This window comes from Buteo buteo, chromosome 4 (genome assembly GCF_964188355.1).
Source record: "Buteo buteo chromosome 4, bButBut1.hap1.1, whole genome shotgun sequence".
In the NCBI taxonomy this organism is placed as follows: domain Eukaryota; kingdom Metazoa; phylum Chordata; class Aves; order Accipitriformes; family Accipitridae; genus Buteo; species Buteo buteo.
In genome coordinates, this window is record NC_134174.1 from 40,937,577 (window position 1) to 40,958,104 (window position 20,528).

The following is a 20,528-nucleotide window of genomic DNA, read 5'->3' on the forward strand; positions in this document are numbered from 1 at the left end:
AGGACCAAGGTCAGAGGGAAAACTGCCACTGCAGCTGCTTCTCTGCAAAGCTGCTGGAGCACCTCGAGACCTTGCAGGCCCTCACTGCTCTGTTCCAGGACCCTCCTGTACCTGCCAGTCTGATTATGTTGCAGGTGCAGTGATGAGGAGAAGACTTTTCTAGAAACTTGATGAGCTCAAAGATATTTTTTTTTCGGCTGAGTTGCCTGAGTCCAAATATGAGACACCTATTAAGCAGGCAACTGCTGTTCTATAGCAGAGCCTTGCATGGCTTCATAGCAAAGATAGTTCTTACCTTATTAAGGTAAGAACCTTATTGATTTTGCTCAATGACTTCTAAGTCAATAGTAATATGAAATTAAAGGGATTCAAATGGTTATAAAGAGGTTTACAGATGGAAGCAATTTAAGTGATAAATTGTCCTACCTCGAATCTGAGGAATATTACTGATAAAGAACAGGGAAAGTTCAAAGCAGCAAGTTGTAGCTTCTTCCCATGAACTGGGTAATCCTTTAGACCTCTATATCCAGTTAGCTGGTGATTTTTTTCCTTAGCTTTGATCTTTATTTTTGTCTAGATATTCCTGGTCATGTAACCTGCTTCAATAGCTGTAAAATCTGAAGCCTACCAGACTGGTTATTTGTAGGATTTGCTAAGAGTTATCTATTTCAATAGTGGGACTTTGGAATCCATTTCCTAGCTGCACAGGTAAGAGTGAATTTGGGTGTAGTCCTCTGCAAGACAGATATCCAGTACGAGCCACAAGGAAAGAGAAACTGAACTGGAGGTATAAGCAGGCAGCATCCAAAAGAAAGTCCCATACTGTTCCAAAGAACGTGACCAGCCGATTCCACTGCACAAGGCACTTCATTAAGAAATCAGCTGAATCTAATGTAGCCATAATCTTTTTTTTTTTAATTAAAAACAATCTCTTATTTTTACCAGTAGTGTTCTAAAAGTTATTTGTTCCAGAAGCGTAGTTTGAACATAAAGCTTCCTTTTAGAAAGTCCTTACTACTCCATGCAATCAGACTATCAGCAGGGATCTTCCCATGGAGCATTCCAAGCATGCACCAGATGAATAAACACTAACCCAGCAAGGCATTTCACTAGAAGGAAAAAAAATGCTCTATCTTCCTGATAAGCAGTGTCTAGAAGCCGAGTTTCTCTCCTTTGGAAATGAAGGAGTAAATCTAAAAGGATGATTAAATACTGAGATGACAATCTTGACAGGACTGATTTAGTGTTTCAAATAAGCCACTACGCTTGCTGCTCTGTTCTGTGAAACACTTCATTTATAGCCACAATCAAAAGTATGTATTAAAGTTGGAGTGGAGTAGATATAGCTGTAATGTCTTTCTTAATATTACCACTAGTTCAACACACGATAATTTTTGGTTCTTGATCCAGATTTAAATGCGTGCTTAATTTAATGTGCTGTGATTTACACTGATGAAAATGATACAAAGTTCTTTGCAGGTCTGCTTTAGTAGCAAATGCTTAAAAATGCTTTGCTGACACAAGGCTTTGGTTCTTACAAACAACAAAGAAAAAAAGCAAAACATCCCCCACGCATATTAGCTTTACTATGAAAATATGTACATTTTTCTGTATCTGGTTAGAGCAAATTCATTGTGATGCTTAAAGATAAATTCAATATTCTACCGTTTTTTATTATCCTTGTTTTAGTTTTCACAGAAAAGCTTCACGATTCACTAGGCGTCACCAGATAGAGCTGCCTCCAAAGTCACTGAGGTCTATAAATCTGGATCACTACTTTGTACTTCACATCTAATTATCCAATAGCCTCTCCCAGGCTAGTTAAAAGCCATCATACAAATCCAACATCTGAATAAATTACTCAGGGATGCAAATTCCTCCCTTCAACCCTCTTCTAGTATAACACTGTCAGATTCTTGAAGTGGACAGCCAGTGAAAATACATTGTGTTTAAAGTGCAGACAATAGTACATGGCACTTTTTCATTCAGGCACTGTATTTACTAGAGATTCTGATAAAATTGCCTCATTGGAGGAGGTTGCAAGAGCAATTGAAAATTGTTCTAACATTCTCAATCAAAAACCAAGAGTGGATATTGTTTAATTTACGTAGTAGCATTGATAAAAATTACAAGCCTTACTTCATAAAAATCACATTGAAAGCTTTAAAAGAGATACAGGGTTTGTCGAATCTAGCCTTCAGTAAAAAGGTTTTTCAGAGCTAAGTTAGTCACTGAATCAGAGGGATTTGTCTACCCGTGCAGTGTCACGTCATCTTCAAGTTGCTCAAAATCATAAGCTGGTCTATCGTTATAGCAAACTGCAGAATAATGTAGTTTTAGTCCTAGACACTTGAGAAAACTGATAATATTATGTTCTGAAAGATGTTTGTGAACTTCATTGTAGTCCTTTGCTACAGTCATCTTTAATCTAACCTATTCTTTACGTACACAAGTGAAAATACTGAGCAGGTTTTTGCATCCAGGTGGGAAACTACATTTAAACGCCAAAATGGAAGAACTTGCTTATTCAATAGCATTACTGAATTCCAGTTATGAGCCTGTTTAGCAAAGATCCCTAATTTGACTTCCACCGGTGATTTCACAAACTAAGTCAGGTTGGACTCGGACAGCCGTAGCATGGAATCAGTGGAACCACACCTTTGCCAAACCAGTTGAAATAAGAGATATGCCATGATACAAATGATCCTTTTAAGAGATGCCATTAACTGATAACACCTCCTCAGTGTTACTATATCAAATACTCAACAAAGGAATAATGACTTTGCTCTGTGCTATTTGTGGATAAGGTACAAAACTGAGGCCCTAGTTAAAAACGAGGTTTCCTTAAAGAGCAAGGGTGTTCTCCACATTGCTTTAAGGCAAATTGATCTCGGGTAATTACAGCCAGCATACACAGCTGGCTCTTCAAGTTCTGGACGGATGCTGCAGCTTGCTCACCACCTTCGGCACACCACCACACACGTAAGGAAGGTTTGCAATAGTAACAGCTGGAGTATTTCACCCATGGTGTCGCAATAGCGGGTAAAACAGGTCCTGTATAATTTATATGCCTGCTAAGTGTTCGGTGAGGCAAGATGCTGCATAACACAGAATAAATTATCTATCGCATTGCTCCCCAAATCACTGAGCACACTCTATTGGACTTCTTCAACATAGTCATATAGAGACATAGGAAAACAGAATAAACTAGGGGAGGCCAGTACTGCTAGAGAAACTGAAATCACATCTCATCTTACCTCGACAGTGAAGAGCTCAGATGTCACAAATGTGTGTTCTTGTTTGATATCCAAAACTCTAAATCAAATAAGGGATAAATTAGATAGAACAATCCTTTGTCATTCTAAAATAGTTTCAGTAAGCACTTGGACAGTAATCATCTTTGCTGCTTTCTGTATTAGACCTTTGTTCTATGCTGCAAAAGTGCTTGCACATTGGAACAAAAATGAAGGAAATAAAAGTTTTTTCTGAAATATAACAAGAAAAACCCCTTTGATTAATTAGTTACTTACAGACTTGCCTTCAGAGGACATTTGGAAACATGTCCAAATCTTTAATAATCTTTGTGCTATTCTGTGATTATATTTCCTTACTACTAGTCTGATTTACCTTGCTTCTTCCCGAGCCAAAATCTCCAGTAGCTTTGAAATGTCTCCTGGGCTGTCAGAAAGCACAAGGGAAAATCTGCACACTCTGTTATCGAGGGTCAGGGCACGAGCTATGCACTGTTGCAGCAAATGTAATTCCAAGTTTCCACTGCATATGACAATCGCCACTCTGAAAACAGAAAGAAAAATAGGATTTTCGATTAGCACTTGTCTGTGCAAAGGAACTGTAAATCACAGACACTGTATTCAATATCAGCTTAAGATCTGCTAGGATCACCGTTTGATAAATATGTACTACGTATCAGAGGGTCTCCCAGCTCTCAGCATCAGTTGTGGGCAGGCAGTGGGAGCATAGAAGCTGGCTGCATTTGTTGGTCTGAAAACTTGTTTTCATTTTGCATGTGCTGGAGATTTTAGTCCTGTTCGAGATAATTAGCTAGAGAATTCTAGGTCTGTTTCAAATTTTTAAAATGTGACATCATTTTCCCTTGGAAATTCTGAGTCTCAGCCTCTTAATGGTTAGATAACATGTATGATCAAGGCTTTTTGTAACCATTAATTACATCCATCTCAACCCTGCAAAATGAGTACAGAAATGTTTGAAGAGGAAGTGAAGAACCACATCACAATTCTCTTTCTGCAGAGCCAAACCTGACCCCTCTAAACCCAAACCTGTGCATTTTCCCTTTTATTTTAGCTGTACTGAACTGAAATTTGTTGCTGCTTTAAGTACTCTGTCAGCTTCTTCTGAAGAACTGCCTCAGCAGTATTTTAGCATACAATGCTGTGCATTGGAAATTTTATTTTGTCTTGAGTGCATGTATGTTTAAATACATTCTGGGCTATGTCCTGAGCCAAGGCTCAATCCGCTTAAGTACTGAGTACTCAAGCCCAGATGCAAGAAGGCACTTACCCACACGTTTAATGCTAAGCACAAGGGTAATCCCATTGACTATCTGGGCAGCAGTTCTCAGGGACAGGAAGCAGGTATCACTGAGAGACTGCAGAAGACAGCCTAGCTACTGTCCTACCACAGACAGGGCTGATTTCCACAAGTGGAATGAGAGAAGGCAACAGGCTGACAAAAGCAGGATGCTCTCCTGGCAGATGTGACCATGCCTCGTGGAGCTGTACGTAACTGCCCTTCCCCCAACCATTTGAGAATACAGGAAAATGACAAGATTTGCCAGGTCTCCACGCTGACACGTGTCTTGTTCAACATGGTCTTCTGACCTGTGAGTGGTCCCTTCAGCCTGAAGCAGATGCCACAGATAAGCCCATTGCCAGTTCAGGGGCAGGAGCTGCCTTGTCACTCATAAAACAAATAGCTTCTCTCTGTTTCCTGGGATCAAGGCACTCAATGCCATGCTTTTGCCACAGTTCCCTGTTTGCAATAGCTGCTGTACCTTTTACCCTTCAACTCAGGCAGCTTTCCTGCAACCAGCGCTGCAAGTCCAATGGCCCCTTCTGCATCAACTGTGGCTCGTTCATACTCCAGCAATCTCAGCATTGAAATGAGGATGTCCTCCTCCCTGAAGGCAAAAGAGTTGTGTCAAAACAAAATGAAAGATTTACCAGAAGAGGAAGACAATACATTTATGTATAACTGGTTTCCTTCCATCCTCCCAGGTTCATATGACCCCAAAGCAGTGTTGCAGAAAGCTGTGCTGCTGGGGGGTGAATGCACATCTCAGTCTTGTTATCAATTGAAAGACAAGATGGCATTTTTTACTAGAACCATTGTGCTAGCTAAGTCCTAGTGGTAAGTATATTCTACCAACTTGGCCTTCTGTGATGATTTAGAAGAGTTTTGTCAAGGGCTGCCTTCCAGTGTTGTAGAACACAACAAGGACAAATTTTACACCCAGAGTGTGACCAGGTACTAGCAGCAGGTGAAGTTTTGGCCAAAGGGGTCAGTCTGGATGATACTCTGAGTCATATGATTTAGTTTTAGGTAGTCCTGCGAGAAGCAGGGAGTTGGACTTGATGGTCCTTTATGGGTGTTTTCCAACTTGAGGTATTCTATGATTCTGTGATATGTGGGATTGGGTTCAGTGTCTTCAGTGCCCCTCTCAGAAAGAAAGGCACCCCACCACTACCTACCATGCTCTCACAGTGTGTGCACGATGGCGACTCCTGCCAACCTGCTTTCCACTGTAAATTAAGAACCATCATACCCGGATGGTACAGCACATTTTTCATTTTTCATATACAACAATGTTCACTCAGTATTATTCATTTCACTGCTTTTCTTCACCTACCTCACAGCAACAACTTTATCCACAAGTTTCCCAGTCAGCTGCAAAGAATTGCTGCCAAAGCAAAGCCCACTCACATCTGCAGATTTCAAAAAGACACAAATATGAAGCTGGCTGCTTTGGACAAGTTCAACACTTTTTAGAATCCTGACTGTTTGGTGCCCTTAATGAGTGCAGCACACTGTTGTTATATGAACTCAAGTTGCTTGATTTTTTATATGACAACAATGCATTTGATAATGAAAGACCAAATCTCCCAGGAAGATTTTGCCATTTTGGTCTCCTTTAAGAAAATTATGATTCCTCACTGGCATAGTTGGACTGCAAGAGTGACCCTGCAGCCCAGCGCTTTTCACTGTTTAGCAAGGTTTGAAGGAGAGAAGAACCAAACGTGGCACTGGGTTTGTTAGCTACAACAGGACACTTCGGAAAGGAGTGCAGAGACAGGCAGAGCTTGCCAGAGAGTTAAGAAGTTGTTTGTTTTATAAAACTCCAATTTAACCCAAAGCTTCCAGGGATTTGAACATCAGGTAAACAAGATATTCTTAAATTGCTTAACAGCTGAGGGGTTTTGAGCAAAGGATGTGGGAACAACTGTATCATTTATAAACGCTGTTGTTCTGACAACAGTTTTGTGAGTAAATATTTAAGCGCTGCATTTTCCTGCCTTTTCACAAACAGTCTTTTACATGAGAGTCTTCCTCTTGACTTCACTGGTTAAGATGCTGCTTGTGAACACAATGGTCAGATAAATACTCTCGTATTTCTAAGTATTTACCTGAACATTTCACATGCACAGGGTGGTGGTTGAGGAAACATGTCAGAAGTTGCTCCTAAAGCATGAATTAAATTTTGACTCTTCAGAGGTTTCATTTAAAGTCTGTTTGAACTGAATTAATGAGAAAAGAATATGGTTGGAGAAATCAAAGAAAACCTTTGTTTTACCTCCAAAAGAATAATCCATTTTCTTACCTCCATAAAAGTGGTGATTGCTGCAAGCCTGGTCTTCAATTGGGTGGCCAGCCTTTAAGGATTGTTGCAATACAGGGAAACTTTCAGATTCAACCCCCTGGGGAAAAGTGTTATAACTGAATCAATAAAAAAGTGACAACAGAAGTCACCACCAAAGTGGACACCAAAAAAAGCTACACAGTTTCCTTTTAGAATTAACAATTGATTTCAAATTGCATAATAACTGTGCTATCACTAAATTTATCCTGTGGCTTATTTAGGGCCAAACTTCTCCAGTAAGAAATTATTTCAAAACACAGAACTGGATTTCATTTGCTTTGGAAGAGTCTTCCCACCCTTTTTCTTAAATGCAGCCAAGCAGCCAAGGGACAGGAGACTTCCCAGGCTCTCAGTGGCTCTTCTCCTAGGTGAAGCCCACAGGATCAGATAGTCCCTGTCCCCAGCATATGCATATCACTAGATACCAGCGCCTTTTGAAAACAGCTGTGGTGAAAGCCATCAAAATGCAACACTTCGTAGGTGAAAGGAAACTTACAATTACAGAAATACGTGGGTTGAGGTGTTTGAGTGCAGCAGCTGACCCTGCCAGCAAGCCACAGTGGCCTCCCGCAGGGAAAATCACTGCATCCAGCTTTGGCACCTGCTCGTACACTTCCAGCCCCACAGTTCCCAGGCCCGACAGGTAGACAGCACTATCCTCCCTGCAGGAAGGAAGGGCACAGCTCAGCAGGGTTCTCAGTTGTCAACACAATAATAGTTCAATCTACTACTTTAAAGACATTGTTCAGCAGGAAAAGATACATGCAAGAGTAAATCACCAGCACGAGGGCAGAAGGCGATACAACAGGACACTGCCATCAGACAGACCATCACGTGCTGTGTAAAGTGTGACGGGAGAAAACTTGTGCCGTTCATAAACTCCCCAAATAGCTTTCAGGGCGAAGAGCACGTATCTCTGTTGTTACCAGTATCAGGTGTTTACAGAGCTGGTAAGACAGAAGTAAGTTTTCTGTTGCTGTCACTACCTTATGCTTCATAAATTTTAAATGTGGCAGTCCAAACTAAAAGCAAAGTCTCAGAAGAAAATCTCCTTCACTATACTTATAAGCGGAATTTAGTGTTTGTGATAAATGGGAATTTTCATGAAATTTAAGCACTGCGTTCAACCTCACAAATACCAAACATTGCTACAGAGTTAAGTCTTTCCACAATCCAGGGCCAATATCTGATACCTTCACATTACTCTGGAAGGGTAGGAGAAGCATTTAGTCATGCCAAAATACTCACTGGTAAAACACTTTCAGGCAAAGGTAATTTAATGAGCAGAATAGGGTCAAACAGAGACAAAAGACTGAAGAAAAGTCCACTGTACAGTCACACAATTGACTTGGATCTATTTCTGAAGCTGGTTTGCATTTTATTTAAAAGTTAGCAAAGATGTAAATGTAGAATGATATATGAACGAAAAATATGAGACCTCTGTATGCCTGTATGTTCTGCTTTTTCTGGCAAACAGATACGCAAAGAGAATTATAGCTCCAATGACTTCACTTGATTTACTTGACCCAGGACGTTTGGGTACGAGGAAGCTATGCTTTTGTTACTGTTAGACATGCACAGAGAGGCTCAGCAGAGGCATACAGAATGCCTGCAAGGTGGAGACCAAGGCCCTGTTGCGAAGTTACCTCACATACATAGCAAAACACAGCAAATTCCTCAGGACAAGAGGCTATATAACTACACAAGAAAGGATGGGAGGAATGAACTTTCACTCCTGTAGCATAGCTAAAGATGAAGGCAAGAAATCATAGCAGGATGGGTAACTGAACCCTTAAATTTATTGTCTTTATCAAGACACTGAAGGACCTCTCCCCCCATTCTTATATGTGACAAAAATATATCCCTGGTCTCCTAAACAATTCTTCTGGAGCCTTATTCGCAAATAAGATTGAGAACTGAGTTTGTGGAGTTACCCCTGCCATGGTTACATGGGAAACCATGGGGACCTGCAAAAATGAATGAGGACCTGGGATATCCAATTTATGAGTAAAGCTTCTCTAAAAAATTCTGTCTGAAGGAGACTGCTCTGGGCATGGAGATTTATTAGCAGTTTGAACGAATGTTTCAGATAATCACGTTTTCCTTGCTAACATCTAGTTAGAACACCAGTTCACTGATCAGCCTTCAGCTTTTTATAATAAAACCAGTTATTTTATTTGCACTGTGACTGATTACTTTCGCATTGTGAAAGTGAACATATCTCTTTCAGTATCATAACCCATTGAAGGAAAATCAAGGAAAAGGGCAGATAAAACTAAAGACTGTAGATTTAAATAAGCATTTTTTTAGTCAGAGCTAGAAATTTGGCCATTTGCCTTCTGAAAGGTATGATACATCAGCAATCCAAGACAGGCTGTCAGGCTCAGTTTCCCAAATTTTGATGTGGCAGCTAGCAGGTTCTGTTCCCTTGTTCTCCAAATAAAGGGCTTGAAAGCTATTGGCTGTCCTTTCTAGAGTAAGAGACTAACCAGATCACAAATGAATGAGGATCAGGTCTGATCAGTATTTGGACATGGAGTTACATGAGAAAAAAAATGGACTCTCAATGAAGGAAAGTGTGTAATTCAATCTGTAGCACTCTTACTTCTCTGATTCACAAATCAATCTTTCTCACATCATCCTAGAGGTACTTTTTCACAATCTTCACATTGCATTTATAATGAAGTCCTGAACATCTATAGTTATTAAAAATCCCATGTTAGCTAAGCAGCAATTATATAGACTTCATGATTGAATTCCAACTTGAAAAATCACATTTCCTTCCTGGAATTTCACAGGAAGTTGCAGCTGGATAAAAAGTTTCCTTCCTCTAATTGAACTCTTGCAAGATCATTTTCATAACACAGTATTTTAATTGAACTCAAGAAATGGGAAGAACTAACATTGACACACCCAACTACAGGACATTACTTGTGGAGGTAAAACCAGTCAGGCACGTAATGTCTACTTCAGGAAGGAATGAATGAATTGTTGGTTAAGGAGATCCAGAGACCAAATTGCTAGGGATTTTATGCAAGCTAGAATTAAACTGAAGTACAATGACATTTCAGAAGTTCCATTCTAAAGCACAGGAGATTAGCTGATGTTTTGCAGACAACTTTGGTGAGTGATGATGGTCAGACACACATTGAAGATGACTGGCTATCTATATATACATACATCTCTCCGGGAAAGCTCTTCCAGTCTACACCAAAAAAAATACATTTCAGGCATCCCATTATGAAAAGGCTCACAACTGTAGTGGGGGGTTTTTTTGAATTTTTTTTTGTTCCTCCAAAGTGTGAAAATTGCATCTGTGAGGTTTTAATTAAACATGGTAACAGATTGAATAACTCTGTTTCTTGTAACCTGAAATATAATAAATCAGAGTGCTTTGATATTATTAATGGTAACATGTACATTTAGAGTTCCTCAATGCTAGATGCTGAAGTCCTTCACAGGTGTTGACCCTGGAGCTTCATGAACCTGGAGAATATCTACCTTATGTAACATAAATAATTATTTGGGGAGGAGGAGAAGATTAAACATGAAATTACAATAAAATAATTTAGTTCTTATGCGCAAATGTGATAGTTGATGCAAGCCAGCTGGGACTTAACACATTGATTGAAAAATGGCTGACAGAAATTTGGAAATCACAAGGTTATGGAAAGCTGTGGTTTTCGGAGAGAGCCTAAATGGGTTTAAAATTCAGTGGGATCTAGGGCACCTCATTCCTTTGGGTTTCTTTGAAAGTCTCAATCTGGGACAAGGTTGTGCCCATGGTGAAAGAGAAGGCACACCAAGCACCCCTGGGGGTCACTTGCTGTCAGTAAGTGCAGTTGAAGAGTACAGTTTTTAATATTGTCTTCCCGATAAACCAACTGGGAAAGAAGTGAGGACTTTCACCATTCTGCTCATTCTGGGATCCTCTTTCCAAGCAACATTACTCATTATTACTACATTTAATGCAGTAGAGCCTAGGAGCCGAAGGGGAACAGGCACTTACTGCAGTAGATACCATACAAACACGAAGTGGTGATTAAAGCCTGCACAGAGGCAGCGATGGGGAGGGAGAATAACATTCCAGCTCAGTGCATCAGAGGGACCTCCGCCTACCTCATGCTAATGATTCACCCTTCTCCGCTTTTGGAAATCTTACTTGAAAAAAGGTAAGAGGAAAAAAAAGGAAGGGAAAGCCAGAAGAGACTGCAGAGAAAAAAAAAGGAAAAAAAGGAAAATGGATCAGTTCTAAATATTTTTGCCTGTCTTAGCTTATTCTAATCATGTTTTTATTAGATCGGGCTCGTTCAATGACCTCAAATAGTTCAAACTAAAATTTATACTGATCCTTAGTTACTTTAAATATGTGTGAAGTAGCCTCCTCTTCATCTTTTTTCAAGGCAGAATTGCAGTTGTGTCAGTCACACCAGATACGCAAAAATTTTACAGCATTAACTTTCTCTTGCTCTACACTATGCCACTGAATCCTTTGCATTAAAGATTAGCTTTTACCCATTTTAGTCCAAACAGAGAGACCAAAAATGAAAGCTAGCCTTAATGCTTTCTGACAGCATTCATAAAGAGTTAACATATATCCATTACCATACCAGCCCATAAAATTCCTAATCAGGAAGTTTGCCTAATTTGGGGAAGAGTGTTTCATTTTGGTTTACATCCCCAACTGTTATAAAAGGATTCATGATTTGTGCCCTGGGAATATGTAACTGTCCATACTCCAGGTAATGGGAACATTTTGGTGACCTGTGATCAAATTTTAATGAAACTAATTGTTTTTGCAGAACTGTGCAAGTTTCTAATCTAATCTTTCTAATCAGCCTCACTTTCCACTTACTCTTCGAGGTAGAGGTAAGCATTTTCCTGTGCCAACCTTCTTGCATGCGTCTGGGAATCCTTAGCTGTAGTGCCATAGGATATAACCATGGCACCGTACTCACGGCACATTTTCACTCTGGCCGGGGACGTGCTGGTTGACATGATGACAAACACTGGAATACGGAGCTCTGAGGCGTGGTAAGCAACAGCCATGGAAAAGTTACTGTCTGAAGCCACGATCACCCCCTTTCTTTGCTGATCCTAAAAAACAGGGTTGCTTATTGCACATTTTATATTGTCACAAAGTTGTCCCATATGATCCTAGATCATTCTAACAGTCTGACTTCCTTCTTTTCCTCTACTAGCTGATCATATTATGACATTATAATACAGTATATGCATGTCTGGTATGATCTCAGGATGTACACACAGAGCTAAGACAGCACAAGATCAACCCCTGTTCCTGCACTCCTCTGGGTTCACTTCTTGTTCCATTGGAATTAGCTGCAAAAGCTGATCCCAGAAGAGCCGATATCTGACCCCTCAGAGCCGATATCTGGTCCCTCTTCCCTGCCTGTGTGAAATTATTTCATTTCAGGTTCCCCTTCAATAGAAGGATTTATTCATATTATTACAAAAGTGCGGGAATAACCACTGTTTCTGAGTTGCTGTATCATGCCAATTATAATTATTATTGCTGCAGACACTCAATAACCTCCTATGACAAATGATAAACAAGCTATTCACGTAATGATACTGTAATTAATTACAAAATCAATTGGTGATCTAGATCCTTCTCATCACCCATTGTAACTCAATTTCATCATCACTTAAAAGTTGGTGGTTTCAACACGTCAGAACCATAGGAAGCATACAAACACTGTCACATAAATGCCACAGAAAAATGCCAATGTTTACATTTTGCAAGCTTTTCTTTCAAATATTTTTAAGTATTTCACCAGCAGATTGGCCAAGCATAAAGAAAGTAGTAAAGTATTTTACATTCAGATACTCACAGACCTATCTATGTTGTTCAGCACAGTGGTTCAAAAGGCAAGAAACACTGTGATTCCATGGACATTACAGGTAAAATTATCTTTAATTCTGCCCCATTTTGGTGAAGCAGAACTAATCTATTTCTTTTTGAACACTGACATTTTGTTATACCTGAGGCAATGATGTCAGAAGGTAAAGTACACCTCGTTCCTTCACAGATCCCGTGTACTGGAGGAACTCTTTCTTTAGGTAGATGTCCATTCCATACTGCTTGGATAGCCTAGAATACTGGAGTATAGAAAAGTTATTATGGGGATGTATCTAAAATTAAGAAAAATCTTCCACATCCCATCAGGTCCCTGGTGACACATGCATTCAACTGCTATGTATGAGCTCTAAAAAGTAAATTTCATAATCTGTTTCCCTAGAAATACATGACAGTGTGTTGTTACCTACTAGATTCTTCTGGCTTATGGAAGTCATTTTCAAACTTGCAGCACTGAAATATGTACCCCATGCCATTATGAATTCTGAAAATAGCACTTGTTTTGGTCTTACTGTTCAAATACAGATATTAAAATAAGCATTTTCAATTATTTCAAAAGCCACCCCGTGGTCTGATATTTTAGCACTTGCAGAACTGGATATTAAATACCCCCAAAATAAGGTCATCTCCTAATAGATACAAAAGCAGTTAGAGAATTCCTCTTTGAGTCCCAGTATGACTCTGCTATCATTTCTGCCACTGATTATTGTCCATTTTGCCTCCTAAGGTCAGTATGACATTAGTAAAGACATTTCTTATTTGAAGAATGATGGAAATAATAAAAAATATTTCCCCAGATTGCAAGTGTAAGCAGCAGCTGTTTGAAAATGCGCAGTGTTTGGAACGGAAAGGATGCCTGAGCTGAGAGGAATTAGCAAGCATAGTACATGTGATGCAGTGTCCAAGTGCATGATTTTTTAAATTTTTTTTTTTAAATGGCAAAGCTTTATCAATTTTTATAGTAAGACATGCACAGCATGCATCGCCATATTAATTTCCTATTACCACATTATCTAAAACAAGAGTTTTAAACAAGATAACTTATGAAATAGAGCTGTGCCTGTGGGTTCCAGTTCCCTAGGCCTATTGCATCTCTATTTCTGCATCTCTGTTTCCTAATTGGCTCTATTTTGTCCATTGTCTGTCAAAGCAAATAAGGACCTGGGGATTTAGGGGATCAAGCACTCATTTATAAGTCACAAAGAGAGATAGATTAAAAGACAGCATGACAATATATTTTAAATATTTATCTCAAAAAGTATCTGGCAGTCTCATGCATATGGTGTATAGTATACTTAGTAATATGTACGGACATATTTTTCAGACTGTGGGACTTTCAAAGTGAATTTATATAAACTAAATATATCTGAAACAGATACTTCTTATAAGGTACACAATTAAACTAAACATGTCAGATGAATGTTTCAAGGTTTTTTAGTGGATTTACAAGCATATGTTAAGTTCCTCACCCATAGGTGGGGCCAGATTCTCTATTTTGCTTCTGAAAATCCTGCAATAGGAGCTACCACTTGCTGCTCCTTTGCAAATCTGGCTGCAGAACTGAAAGAATGGAAAGCACTTAGTACACTAAGAGAGTAATAGTTTCTATCCTAAACAGCCTAATCAATGCCTATGCAAAACAGAACAAGAACACTAGACAAGAAACAGTACTTTACTGGTTTTTCACATACTGTACTAGTTGTATCATTTTGGGGTTTGTAGAGAATCTTGGATTCTAGAGTGAACAATGAGCAAAAGGATTTAAGGACATAAATCCTGTGACTTTTTAAAGTTGCTAAGTCTCCTACATTTAAAACTATGTGTCATTAAGTCACTCTTTACCACAGAGGTGGTACACTTCAGATTATTATTATTTTTCTTTAATTTTGATACTCAATATTTTAACTCCTCAGGTTATCCTTTTCTGCTTTCTTTAACTGAGGCTTTTTTCATGTAGCCTAAATATAGCAATTACTTCTAACAAAGGAGGTGTCAGTGCTATTTTCAGCTGTACTGACCTGATACGTGACCTTGTAAGACTCATTGAACCAGACTGTAAGTTTTCCCTTTTGTCACTGCGATCTTATCTAAGGATTACAGATACTGTTTCTAATGTACAACACACAGCACAGCTTCCATTTGGCATCCACAAAGCTAACACAAAACAACCCTTGAAGTTCTGCATCAGTAACCAAACCAAGTGCCCAATTTAATGCTAATTCCTTGTTTTCCTATACTTACTACCTCTATAACATCTGTTACATTAATTCATGATGCCATATCTCTGCTCCAGGCAAACTCCTGCAGAAGGATCCAGGACAGTCCACCCATGGTCTTACCTGCAGATTAGAAATCACCCTGCAAAGTGTTTCTCCGTTCAATTAACTGAATGGGTTATAGTCACGCTTCCTTTTTTAATCCAAACAAATGTCCTTGAAAGGGGCTCTTAGCTCTCAGCAATGAGTTAAGATAAAGGTTATCTGTGTTTTTCTTGACACCACCCTGTGCTTTCAATGCTTTCCTTTTGAATCAGTGCATGAAACATATACTAATGACTTCTGTGGGGACATTACTTTGAATAGCAACAGTCATGGGCTATTTTCACACTAAAACAAGTGGGGATATAGGTTTTCCACTATTCTGATCGTCGCAAAAGCATAGTTCATAAAAAGAGACTGAAGAAAGTTAGCCTGTTTAGCTTGGCAGAGTAAGTGCAGCAAGGGGATACAACCGTGTTGCATAAAGCTGCCAGGGACACCCAAGAGAAAAGAGCTATTTAAGTGGAGGGGCAAAGCTGCCTGAGAACAAATGGTGTGAATTGGCCAAAGAGAGCTTAACTACTCGTGAGCAGGAGCACGATCAGTTTACGAAACATTTCGTATTACACGGGTGCCTGCAGGAGCAGAAGACAGACTCAGTAGTGCAGTCCTGCCTTTCCCTGCATCAGGATGTGTTGAGAGCAAGGACACGGCTCAGGGGATGGGGCTGAGATAGACTTCAGTAGTCTGGCAGAAGTGCACGACACCATGAGCTGCAGGGAAGGGATGATCCAGGCTATCAAAGGGTACGGAGCTAGCTAGTTCTGCTTTCCAGATTAAGCCCAGGCACTCTCCCTCTCCCTGCCCACAGACCTACCTTTGCGCAGCAAGATTAAACCCATCTAACAAACCTGACCAGAGCTGTCAATTACAGAGAAGTGTACCTGCCATATAAATGCAAATCTTCTCTTCCTGGGACAGTGTCTCCACAAATGCAGAAGATTGACACTTCTGCCTAGAGCACCGATTGTGCTCTCAGGTGTGACAGTCTGAGAGTTTTGGTGACAAACAATGCAACGTGCAGAGTTTGGTACGCTCCCTCTGTTCACCCAGGCCCCGGCTCCCTGACCACCCGTGCTGCACAGGTGTTTGCTCACTCCCCCTCCTGCCTTCCTGAGCAAGCCAACTTTTCCACTCTGAAAGGAAATCCAGGTACGGCTGGCAGGATGGTTTACTCCTGAGTCACTCTGAACAGGTAGTATATGAATGCAAAATGCATCCAGTTTGACCCCCTGCACTCCAGCCAACACTACCCCGTAAGTTTTTTGTGCCACCTTACAGCCCCAAACAGTCTTGTATCATGCCCTTTGTCACGAGACACACTTCTTCAGTAGTATGCTGAAGTTATTTTGGGAACTCTAAGTTAAAAAGAAAACACCAAAAGTAATTCTGGATCAGCAGGCACCATCTGGGAACCAGGAGAACTGCTATACCTTGCAGACCCAACCACTTTGCTCCAGGAACTGTTATCCCCAAGCAGTGGCTCAGACACCAAGGTCCTTTCCCTGCACAGGCCAGAAAGACAATCCACAGCCGGTGAGGATGGCAGGGTGCCCTGGGTCAGCAACAGGGAGGGATTCATCAAGAGAGATTTGGGGCTGCTGCTATGAATTGCTATTTGGCAACGACGCTCTTTTCAGCCACTGTAGCAAAAAGAGGAGATTAGCCACAGAGTGCCTACAATAGCCTCATGAAGAGCTCCCAACACTAGAAATACACTACAAATTAACTACCTTGCCGCTGTACTTCTCTTACGCTTAGCAAATGCTTGTGCATTTATGGGAGTGTCTCAGTCACTTTCATACCTAGACTGATCGATAGGTGCCTATGTTTGTGTATCTTAATGTCCTTGTTTTGTTGAAGATGCACGTGGCAGAACCACCTGGTTGCAGAAGATATCCAGCCTTGCCAGGCTGGCCAGCCTAGGAGGAAAATCTGTACCTTGAAACTCTCCAAATACGTGGGCTGGTTCCAAACCAGACTCTCCCACAAGACTGCTTACCCAAACAGCTGATAGTCTGCCATCTCCAACTCAGGTTCCTCCTAGTGAGAGTTTTTCACCAGGAGCATAATATCACAGTGAATTAAGTCTATGCCTAATGTGGTTTATCCTTTGTTTACAGGTCACTGCAATCTTTGAGGATTTAGGTTAATGTAAACAGGTAAGACGAAAATGCTTATTGACAGTTAACAACAACTAATATGAACATGGGTCATCTTACACAGATCTATCTGCTGCAACTCACACATACTCTTCATTCATTTCTGATCAACTTTTATAAAGAAAATAAAAGAAATACTGAGAGAATGCAAAGCCATATAATCTCCCTACCATGCAGGGGGTTTTCTGAACACCGCACTGGATTTTGAAAGCTGCTGCACTAATATCTTCAAATCGAATCAGCTTGTTAGAGCTTGACAGGCTGGTCCTACTGCTTGACTGAGGGATGCGGGAAAGGGCATCCCTAAGTAACTCCTCATTACGGCTCACTATCTTCATTTCCCAGGTCTTCACATCCCCGTTCAGGTAATCCTCCTCACCAAAATCCTTCAGTCTCTCAGGGTTGATAGAAGGTGGCTTCTGCCCAATAAGGCCATTTCTTATTGGCTCATCCTTACAACAGTGAAGATCACAAAGTGCTGGGGCATCTTGTTTCTTTATTTTATTGTCATCCCTAAAAACAAATAAAAGAAACTTGTCAAGAAAGCTTGGATGATTAAAGGCTTGACATTTAGCATTTAAGAAGGATGCACATCTCAGCTGTTCTTTGCAAGCCTCAGACGGGCAGAGTGAATTATTACTGTCATATTACCTTATCTTGTAGGTGGACTGAAAACTACTGTAACCAGCCAGCTTTTAGGAAAGCCACAGATAACCTGGCATGTGGACAAACTGGGAAACTGTCATACCCAAGAAAATAAGAAAGATATAATCCATGCTGCCTGGGCAGCCAGACATTCCTTGGTACTCAGTCTCAATTGGCAATGATCCCAGTTCAGTGCTTCCAGAAATTTTGGGATAACTGGAATTGCATTTGCTGTATGCATGTTTTTCAAAAAAGGGAAATAGCTGCTGCAGAGCACTCCCTGATACTATTAATAGCAGTAACAAATGTCATTACGTTGTACACAAGAGGTGTGCTTCTCTGCTCTTGCTACTTGCAGACCTTACTCTTGACAGTTGTCAACTGCCTTGTGATAGGAAGGAAATTACTTTGATAAGGGATAACAATTATATCCTACTACAGAGCTAAAGAACTCGGTCTGCTGATCTGCAGTTTAACACTTCATAGATAAAAACACCTGTAGATAAGATGACACTGTGATGTCACACAAACCTCCTTCCCCAAGGAACTTCAGAGACATAACACTTTGCTACAAAAATTTGCTGGTATTCCTACCTTAGATTGTCTTATTCTATGGTCCACACTGTTCAGGAGTTCACAAGGGATAATATACTACAGCATAGGATTTTGCAGCCCTACTAACAAATAAATGGAAAACTTCCAGGAATTTGGAGAGTAACATGGAGGAAAAGAAGCATTAAGCAGAAGACCAGTAATTTGGAAAAGAGCTGATACCACCCCCCATCTGTGGCTATGATTACACAGATAGTATAAGCCCCTCTACATGAAGGACTCAACATTAATCTATTTGGAAGAAAGGGTTTTCTAAAAAATTTACATGTTAAATTATGCCAGAGATTCCAGCATCATCTCCACCAAACCACATTTACCATTTTCACAAAATAATTTGGATTTAAGTTATGCAGTTATTCATCAGCAAGGCTGGCTAAAGCAAATGCCTCCCTAGTTTTACAGCAGCAATCACCACTGTAATAAGCATTGTAATAATTTCCAAAAAGAATTCTAAAATATTTAGAAACAGCTGCTTTTGGCAGTGTCATCCATTTTCTTTGTGGTCCTGTAATCTGTGCCAGTAGATCTGCTTCCTATTGCACTTCCAATTGTTCTGTTGAGGACTTCACATAACAATGTGGGCAGCGTAAGAGGCTTTGTTACTTGAATCAAGTGATCTATCAGTAGCATCAGTCATTCTGTATATCTTCACAGGAGACAAAAAAGGGCAGGTTTTGTAGCAAGGTCTTCTCTCTCCAAAATTAATGGGTTCAACAGTAATTTTCTAAGATAAATACATAAAGTATTTACTTGTTTATGTTAACACTTGTGATTTAAAATATTTTCCCAATAGCATATCTTAAAGTTGATACACCCAAACAGCAAGTATTCCGTTTTCAAATTAAATAGCTTATCAAGTAGCTCTCTTCTATACTTTTCTGCATTTCTGCTTCTTTGGGGTTAGAGGGTTGGAACACTTCATGAAAATGTTAATCTTCCAGTGTTAGTTCTCATGCATATTAGTTAGCTTAATGCAAAGATGACAATCAGATCAGGCTGTCTCCCCATGAACTTGTTATGGCACAGCCCATGGCTCCCGGAACCAAATAGGACTGTTGAATAAACAACAGCTATCATCACATACGAAGCCACATCTCTGTTAGTTCATTTCCTACTCCCCCCCGCCAAAAAAACCCAACACATTTTCCATATCACAGTAGCCCATAACTACTCTAAAAAAAGAAGAATACATACATCTTATCTCTAAATATATTATCTAAAATTTTTAGCAAACATTAGGAATGAATGCTATTCCTTACATTGGCAATGGGTTAAAAGGGTATATGTAAGGTAAAATATATAGGTAGATCAAAAACTTGTGATTTTTCTAGGTCAAAAATTCTTTTTACTGACTGGCATTTGAGATAGGAGATACATTCACACTTTTTCCTTGCATCTATTGCAATCAACTACAAAAATCCATAAAAATCCCAGCCAAAGATGACTACAAAAAGTCCACTGATGAACCAGGATTCTGCTAGAAATCTACAGGGTAACACCCCACCACACTAGTGCCATTAAATATGTTCTTTTTTGCAAACAGAAAGACCAAAACAGGATACTGATTTTTGGCCCTACTCTTGTATTTCCCTTTTTTTTTTTTTCAGATTCTCAGTCCTTGATGTGCATCACTGCTCTCATGAACAGTAAATATCTGCTCAGGACCCTGATGCAGACACTACCTTATGACCACTGGAAAAAAAAAAAAGAACAAAAGCGAAACGTTTAAAATATTTGTAGGCTTTTCGACCTTGAGACAGGTTTAAAGCACATCTGAAACCTTACCATGTCAACATTTAATATGAAAACTGTCATCCATTTGCATCTGAAAGGTCAGCAACCTTATAACCAAAGGAATATCATCATGGTATTGTATATGTACATATTATGTGTATTTATTTCAGATTAATTTTTATTCTCCTTCTACCTACATATTTTTAGTTTACATTAATGGCATTTTTCCCTATTGAACCCATCTGGGTGTGCCACAGACCTAGTGAGAGCTCTTAAACTCCCAA

At 39.8% G+C, this 20,528-nt stretch overlaps 1 protein-coding gene across 4 annotated transcripts in view; it reads right to left on the minus strand.

Annotated features, from left to right (window-relative positions):
- Positions 1-20,528, minus strand: part of LOC142030115 (L-threonine ammonia-lyase-like) — a 34,128-nt gene that overhangs the window by 8,065 nt on the left and 5,535 nt on the right. For all 4 annotated transcript variants that reach the window (XM_075025629.1, XM_075025628.1, XM_075025627.1 and 1 more), the window contains 9 exons: positions 17,424-17,766; positions 12,899-13,015; positions 11,751-11,992; positions 7,392-7,557; positions 6,857-6,953; positions 5,888-5,963; positions 5,033-5,158; positions 3,628-3,795; positions 3,258-3,315 (listed from right to left, as the gene is read on the minus strand). In XM_075025629.1, coding sequence (XP_074881730.1) covers positions 3,258-3,315; positions 3,628-3,795; positions 5,033-5,158; positions 5,888-5,963; positions 6,857-6,953; positions 7,392-7,557; positions 11,751-11,992; positions 12,899-13,015; positions 17,424-17,766 — 1,393 coding nt within the window. The remainder of the gene's footprint in view (positions 1-3,257; positions 3,316-3,627; positions 3,796-5,032; positions 5,159-5,887; positions 5,964-6,856; positions 6,954-7,391; positions 7,558-11,750; positions 11,993-12,898; positions 13,016-17,423; positions 17,767-20,528) is intronic.